This window comes from Zea mays, chromosome 3, assembly GCF_902167145.1.
Source record: "Zea mays cultivar B73 chromosome 3, Zm-B73-REFERENCE-NAM-5.0, whole genome shotgun sequence".
In the NCBI taxonomy this organism is placed as follows: Eukaryota; Viridiplantae; Streptophyta; class Magnoliopsida; order Poales; family Poaceae; genus Zea; species Zea mays.
The window spans coordinates 153,421,169-153,429,593 of NC_050098.1; the positions used below are offsets into that span (position 1 = coordinate 153,421,169).

The 8,425-nt window shown below is 40.4% G+C and overlaps 1 protein-coding gene across 1 annotated transcript; it reads left to right on the top strand.

The window, feature by feature from the left end:
• Nucleotides 1-1,953: 1,953 nt before the first annotated feature.
• LOC100285224 (heterogeneous nuclear ribonucleoprotein 27C) lies at nucleotides 1,954-7,295 on the top strand. Its single transcript, NM_001291626.1, has 14 exons — nucleotides 1,954-2,119; nucleotides 2,955-3,158; nucleotides 3,249-3,338; nucleotides 3,736-3,801; nucleotides 3,961-4,026; nucleotides 4,142-4,230; nucleotides 4,311-4,356; nucleotides 5,230-5,284; nucleotides 5,770-5,846; nucleotides 6,032-6,170; nucleotides 6,261-6,394; nucleotides 6,468-6,572; nucleotides 6,699-6,830; nucleotides 7,007-7,295. Exons 2-14 carry the CDS (start codon nucleotides 3,141-3,143, stop codon nucleotides 7,070-7,072), a joined length of 1,083 nt encoding a protein of 360 aa, NP_001278555.1. The 5' UTR covers nucleotides 1,954-2,119; nucleotides 2,955-3,140; the 3' UTR covers nucleotides 7,073-7,295.
• Nucleotides 7,296-8,425: the final 1,130 nt, after the last annotated feature.

Consider the following 8,425-nt stretch of genomic DNA (forward strand, 5'->3'; position numbering starts at 1 on the left):
AACTCCGATTTGATCCGTTCAAGTTGCGTTAGTCTCGTAGCTTCGTGTAGATCATTATCATTCAGTTTGTACTTATATTTGGTGTGATGTTAATTTTATCTATACCATGTTTGTTTGTATTGCTACGACTAGCGCGAGGACACGTGTCATCTGAAAGGCAAGTTGGTACCTGGAATCTCAAGTGCCAGGCAAGTTGTGCCCTTGACCACTTTTTACCCAATAATGTTCTTTAATATCATTTATCCATGCATAGGTTAATTTTGATGGGACCCAATAGGTCACCCTAGATTGTTTATCTCATTACCTTGTTTACCCCTTAATCACTTGGATAGTTTTGCTATTGCTTTACATGGTTTTGGGATAATCATTTATTATATCTATGTTCCAATTCTTTTGTTATTCTATTTATGTTCATATCAAGATCATTAATGTTAATTGGAACATAGAGCTTAACTTGAGAAACACGTGCCACCACAAGGGTTTATGGACGCCCTTGGCTGATTAATTAGGAAAGCTAGTGGAAGACTACCTTACCCGAAAGGGGCAAGGGCAGTAGGGGAGTTGCATGCAAGGAGGTTCTCGGGTTGATTTAGCTGCGATGGCGGTCGGACGGGAGATTCTTGCAAGTGCTCTTCCCATAAACTGTAGCGGGTTTTCGGAAGCTAGTGGAACTTTGTAAAGGCCTCGTAGTGGATCCCCAGCCATTCACCTCGGTAGTGTCTAAGGGCCTAGCTAACCCTGGCGACATGGGATACACGACTTGTGGGTAAATGGTACAACCTCTGCAGAGTGTAAAACTGGTATACTAGCCGAGCTCACGGTCACGAGCAGCTCAGGACTCTCTGATGATTAATTTATGGAACCTAAATTCAATTTTGTCATTTGCATATGCATGGGTTTATTATTAATTTGTTCTATTACTTTATTTAAGGTTTGGTATTTACTTACACTTAGTAACTGCTAATAAAAGTTTGACCAACATTAAAAGCAATGCTCAGCTTTAACCATTCTCTTTGATAAGCCTTACACTCCATGAGCTCCCACCTTTGGTGAGTTCATGTCACATTATTCCCCACGACTTGTTGAGCGATGAACGTATGTGAGCTCACTCTTGCTGTCTCACACCCCCACAGGAGAAGAGCAGGTGGTTCAGGAGGAGCCACAAGGCGAGGAGTTTGATCTGATCTAGGTGGCGTTTCTCAGTTGACATTGGCGCCAACGATCCTTAGTTTGTTTTATCTTTATTATTTTATTTTGTAATAAGTCTTCCGCTATGTAATAAATACTCTGATGGTTTATGACATTTATCTCTATATACTCTGTTATTATATATGTTGTCTTCTTGGCGCATGTATGAGATGCATCTGGCTTTGTTCCTTAAAGCCGGGTGTGACAGTGCCGTGTGCTGAGCCGCCCGTCCGACAGTCGATGTGCAAGCGATCAACCTTCCTAACGAATGGAAATTCCTGAATGGGATAGTCACAAAACCCTAACGGACAGAAATTCCTGAATGGAGAAAGCATGGTGGAAGATGGTAGGTAATACCTCTAGCGAGCAGCAAGTGGGGATGGAGGCGCACGCCGCCGTGTCTTTTCCCCCAAACAGTTCTTTATATGAAGGTCTAGAATGCTCCTGAAGATAGAGTCCAACAACCGACCATATACGAAGAAGGCTCGCGGTGATGAGTTGTTTCCGTGGTCGTCGAAATAAAATCTTGCGGCTGAGATAAGGCAGGATGACGTGGAACAACCACAAGCAAGATATGCTCCCACGGTTAATATATATAGAATAGAAAATAGCTGAAACATTTTTTTTTTCCAATGTCGCTATATCACCCTGGAACAAGCAGACCTGGCTTTAATGGGCCTCCGTTTGACCGACTGGGCCTGCAAGAGCCTATCTACGGCGATGACGACTGAAGCGGAACGGCGCGGATCCAAAGCTATTGCCCAGCCCTGGAGTCTGACGACCTCGTTTCCCTGCTGTCTCGCCTCTCTTTCGGTTCTCACGGCGACGACTGGGCGAGCGCCGCCTCCCCTCCCTCGCTCCGTGAGGTCCTCGCCGGCGACGAGTGCCGCCGCCCGTTTCCATGTTTTTTCCGCCGATTAGTGTCCACCAGGTACGCCTCTGTCACTCTCCCCTTCCCTTCCTGCTGCGCGGAACTGAAGACCCCAAACCCTAATGCGAGTTATCTCTATTCGGATCTGCCCCAATTGCGAGTATACACATGGCGCCTGCTAACTTCGAGTTTTCGCAAACTTATCGGGTGTACACGTGTCCTATGCTGTGTCCGCCCCTTGCTACTACAACGTGTTTATGATTCTGGCGCGGCTAATTTTCTAAAAAAATAAAATAAAATTGGGGTCTCAGTTCCACTTCCATCCCCCATGCTCCATGCCAAGCCTTCCATGACAGAGGTTGTTGGTTGTGTTGGCACGGGTGACTCATCCGGAATTGGGATTTTGCCCTGGGGGATAGTTTCTGAAAACTATCTGCGTTTAGTGTAAGAACTATGTGCTTAGGTCCTGAGAGATCAATTTGGCCTTGGGCATGAGCCCAAAATCTGCGGACCATGACACTGTATGGCCATCACCCACTTGACTTATTGTTGGATATTAACTAGCTTTATTATCTCAGTGGAGCTGGATAGAGAGATAGGTTCCAGTGCCAGGCAATACAATGTTTCTGCTTCAGAGCAGCATATATTTCGTAGACATTATCAATATTACCGCTGTTCTCTCCCTTTGCATTATGATTTTGTTGCCATCGTTTATTGTATACCCAGTTAACCATCATTGAACAGCATTTATATTATTGCTCATTTTCTGTTTCGTCCCCAGCTGTCGAGCTCAGATACACATCCTGCTTATCCAGCTGTTATTTGAATCTTATATCTTGCCATTGACTGGTTATGTGGCCATGAGACACTTTTACTAAATCATACCAACTTTCAGATCTAGTGAAGGCTGGTAACTTGACGCAAGGTGTTCAAGAAATTTAAGCCACACACTCTTCATCATAGGCCCAGGCAATATTTGTGTTAATCTCAGGGACCTCCAGTAGATTGCTGAGAGTTATCCTTGATACAGGGGAATATAGACACAGAATTTTTTGAACATTGATCTGTAGCCAGTGCTGCAATGGCTACAAAGCTTGTGGTAACTTACCAACTCTTCTTTCCTTTGTAAGATTCTATACATGAATGCCACACTTGAGGGATAATGAGGATGCACAATTAATGCACCTAGGTTCTCGGTATCCCCTGGGATGTTGACACTGAAGGGTTACGAGAGTACATGGCCAAGTTTGGACCCCTAGATGATTGTGTCGTCATGAAGGTTTGCCATAATTTCACATTTTATATTGAATATCAGATGCTACTGTTTTGTGTTTGCTTACCCTTAATTTTGTGTCGTTTTTAATTCATGAAGTACTTGATCCTTTTTATTTCAATAATTCGGGAAACTATTGGTTATTTATTTTCTCCAAGAATAGTTTGCTTAAGAAAAGAAAATTATTTGTGGCAATATGCCTGTGTGAGTCCTGTTAGTTTTTTTCTTATATATATTTGACGGACTCGAGGTTTACAATTTTATTTTTAATTATTTGCTGTTCAATATCAGTTGATTACTAGTTCGTTTTTTGAACATTGGCATGCAACTATCAACATTTTTGTGTATTTATTTTCTGTGCATGCTTATTTACCTCCATGTTTCTTGCATACCAAAATAACAGGAGCGGTCTTCTGGGCGATCTCGTGGGTTTGGCTATGTAACATTCGCATCAGCCGACGATGCAAAGGTTGTAAAATAATGAAGATAACTTTTCATTTTCTCCATGCATGATATTGCATAATAAATTCTGTGTATAGTTCAATCTTTAACTTAAATCCATATGCAGCTGCCTTATAGTGCCTAATTCAGATTAGTTTTCTGATTCACTGCATTATTATTCTTTCAGAATGTTCTTGATTGCGAGCATGTTCTTGGGAGCCGTACATTAGAAGTGAAGATAGCTACTCCAAAGGTAAATAACATACAAAAACTTACCTTTTCTTTCTGTATTTTCATCTGGTCTGCCTCACCGATAAGTGTCCAGATGCAGTTGGTATTGATTATGGTGTAATTTTCTCTTAACACAGGAAGAAATGAAATCACAAGGAACAAAGAAAGCTACAAGGATATTTGTTGCTCGAATTCCACAGTCAGTGGACGAGTCGATGTTTCGTAGGTCAGCTAGAGGTTTACTGCCTTTTCTTCATTATCTATATCCCTACTGGGCTTGTTTAAACTGGATTGCTTTACTAACAGGCATTTTGAAGCTTTTGGAGAAATTCTTGATCTTTACATGCCAAAGGTTAGAAAAATTAAAACATGGTTTGCATGGAACACTGCATCTGGTTTCCTTCAATTAGTGATAGTACTGTTTCATAATGTTCATAATGCTGCTATGCTATTTGATCTCTTTGATGTTATGATCCTGGATTATAAGGGTGAACACCACAATGAAGCTAGTCAGGCGGAGTCAGCTAGGAGGATCCTAGACTATTGGGGTACCTGGGATTAATTCTACATTGCTTGATTCAAAGTAGATGCCCCCCACGTCCAGAGATAAGGATTAGTAGAGAGGTTTGATGGGCTGGCCCTCTGGCCACCCATAAAACTCTTCCTATATAATTTACAAAAGCATTAACTAAGGGGATATTCTATAATGCCATCATTTATTGCCTAAGAGAGTTGTGAGACACCACATCTTAATCTGGATTTTAATAACCAAAGTGCCTTTAAATGAACCATACATGGTTTACATTAGTGGGCTAGTGGCTAAAGGATTTAACATGCTATCTTAAGCAAAAATGTATGTTTAATAGAAAGTCACTGGATGATGTTTCTAACTTGTGTACAGCGATTTTTGGGGTTCTCTTGATTTCTATAAGCCTTGTTGGCCTCCATCTGTGTACCAATCTTGGACTATGGAGAATGCCAGGGAAGATTAGGGTAGGGTAGAATTTGTACCATCTTAATATCAGTGTTTGAATAGGACAGACCTTGTACTTATTACCAGCATTAAGATCCTAGTGCAAAAACTCTGTTTTGCATGAGTACTTTGCTTCATTACTATGAAAGCAATGTCATGTAGCATTAATGGTTATGTGGCATTACATGTTTGGGGTAAATTAGAGGTGGATATGACAATGATTTTACTAAAATTTGCGCTCCACACTCACAGGAACATGGTTCAAAGGGGCATCGTGGAATTGGGTTTATCACGTTTCAGAGTGCAGGTACGCTTACGGATGTTTTCCAGCTCATTTAGATGTGAAGAGATTTTTTCGGTTGAGTTGAGGGGGCGGGTCACAACAGCAGAACAGCTTTAACAGGATTGGAATGATATTAGCAGTTATGATGTACTAGTTGTCTTATTTTTGCCAACCAGTACAGAGTTAGCGCTGTCTAGTGATTTACAAGATCATGTTCTTGTCGTGGATTGTTCTTTATATGATCTATTTTTATGTTGTTATTGATTGCACTTGTGGAGAACTGTTACACATTTCTTTCTCTGTGTTATTTCTCATTTTGCTTGCATTTTATGTATTAGGATTTGGGATATGATTCTAGTCGTGACAATTCTTGCACAAGTTATTTATTGTTCTGCTGATTGTTTTTAATAAAAGTTGTCTATATGTTCATTCTCCTGAGCCATTTTTAAATTCCTGCATCATTTTCCTTTTACATTATTCTAATTATAATTTTAACTGCAATTAAATAGAGTCTGTGGACAGCATCATGCAAGAGTCACATGAGCTTGATGGCACAACAGTAGTTGTTGATCGCGCGACTCCGAAGGTACTTTGCTCTTCTGGAATAGAACTGAATTGTGGTCAGATCCATATACTAGCTTGTAGGTTGAACTAGTTTATTTAGTGATGTATCTGTGATTTTTAGGGTATTGTGTTACTCTAGAATACTGGATCACTTACTATTTTAGTTGCTTAAGTATTTATAATTGCCTGAAAATATGTTTGCATCAGGAGGAAGATGTAAGATACCCCCCGAGTAGACCATCTCAGGGTGGCTATGGTGCATATAACGCTTACATTTCAGCTGCTACCAGGTATGCAACTTTGGGTGCACCAACACTGTATGATCATCCTGGATCAGCCTATGGAAGTAAGTCTTTGATCTGTTATAGTTTTTTTTGTCAGACTTGAAACTTTTCTACAAGACTTGGTATTTCACTGTTTGGCTTTCATCATTCAGGAGGGTACTATGGATCCTCTCAAGCAGTGGGCAAGAAGATATTTGTTGGTAGACTTCCACAAGAAGCAAACACGGATGACCTAAGACATTACTTTGGCAGATTTGGTCGAATCGTAGATGCGTATATTCCAAAGGTGCAGCTAAGACTGGTATTGTTTGGCATGTCATAATATATTAGTTGTCTCAACTCTTCAAATTTCCATACAGGACCCCAAAAGAAGTGGCCACCGAGGTTTTGGGTTTGTCACCTTCGCTGATGAGGGTGTGGCAGAACGGGTATCTCGTAGAAGCCATGAAATTCTGGGCCATGAGGTAAGGCTGCTGGTGTTCCTTGCTGCTGCTACCTTCGTATCAAATGTAAAACAAATTATGTTATATTATTTGTCCTTGTCTGGGGGGAAATGCAGAGTTAAAAGTATTTTCTGCTCTTTCTTTCAGGTTGCAATAGACACAGCTGCACCACTTGAGAATGATTCAGCTGGTGGTGGTTACATTGATCCCATGGACCTTTACGGAGCTTATGGTTCAATGAGATCTTTTGGCAGGTTCTGCGGTGGTCTAGATTATAATGTAAGCACAAAAAAGATGTTCTCATGTCATACTACTATTATAAAGCACAAATGTAATTGATGATTAGGTCATCCAAAACAAAAATCTAGGCTTAAGTTCAATCTCCTGTTGCTGTGACCTATCTTTTTACTCAATATGTGGCTCGTCATTTAATAACCAATCTTGTCATGCTCCAGTACGGCTATGGCCCCAGCAGCGGAAGCAGCAGATCAAGGTCGGATTGGCGATACCGACCTTACTGAACGTGTTTTAGTTTACCTCTAGGGAAGGAAACTGAGGAGATGGAGAAAAGAATTACCTGTCTAAGAATGCTAAGTGAGGGGGGTACCTTACGCGTGGAATCTATCATTTTGTTTCATGTTGTGATTTTGGATTTGTCGTGATTCACATTATTGACAAGATGAAGGCAGTCCTTGTAGTTACTGTATGGAAGTGCTGTATGTGTAATAAAAAAGTATCATTTGCGAAAAAAGTTATAACGCCATCAGACGAGGTGCCTGCACGTTTATATACACTCGCTCTGTTCCAGTATACTGTTACTTCTACTTCTTTATTTTTGTGCCTATATTTAAATAGATAACAATGAATCTATACACATATGATGCATATATATCAAATATTATATGAATCCATTAACACTCAAACGAATACAGTATTATTACTAGAACTGAAGTCAGGTCGGAGGAGACCTCGCTGTTAAGAGGTGTAGTTTAAGAGCTCCTTAACTGAATAGTACTACTGTCCAAAATGTTATAAGTTATGAAGACCTTCTCTCTATTTATAGACAAAATCTAGGATTTTAGGCATATGGGCCACATGGGTCTTCTTGGCCCAAAAGGGTTTCTTAACACTCTCCTATGGCCCAATGCCGCGAGATACAATATGTCTCAAAAACTCCATAAAAACCCAGTGAAAAAATTAGAGAAAGAGTACATAGCTCACTCTTGCTGTGTCACACGAATTGCCTCATTAAAAACCTTTAGTGAGAAACTTCCTTGAAAACTCAAGTAAGGGAAAAAGAGTACAATTCACCCAATGCATAACTAATCGTCGACACCAAATTGGGCACTTAAATTTCACATTTAAGATTTATTTGGTGTGTGAAGTTTCTCCCCCTGAGATTTGCAATTCTCTAAGTCTCATCATTCCAAGTCCTCAGACGCACCTTTGAAATGATGATGTCGAGAGAGACTTTGTGAACATATCTGTAAGATTCTCACATGACTTAGTATGCAATATTTTAATCTCATTCATCTTGTGCAACTCATGTGCATAGAAGAATTTGGGGTTTATATGCTTCGTAAGATTGCTTTTCACATAGCCCATTTGAACTTGTGCGACACAAGCTGCATTATCTTCATAAATGATCGTAGGTGTTTGCTCAATGTTCAACCCACATGAAGACTGAATATGATTGATCATTCTTTGAAGCCGTGCACATTCACGCGAGGCCTCATATAGTGCAATAATTTCTGAGTGATTCGTTGAAGTCGAGACCAAAGTCTGTTTCGATGACTTCCATGAAATTGCAGTTCCTCCACAAAGAAACACATATCTAGTTTGGGATTTGCCTGAATGCGGATCAGATAGGTATC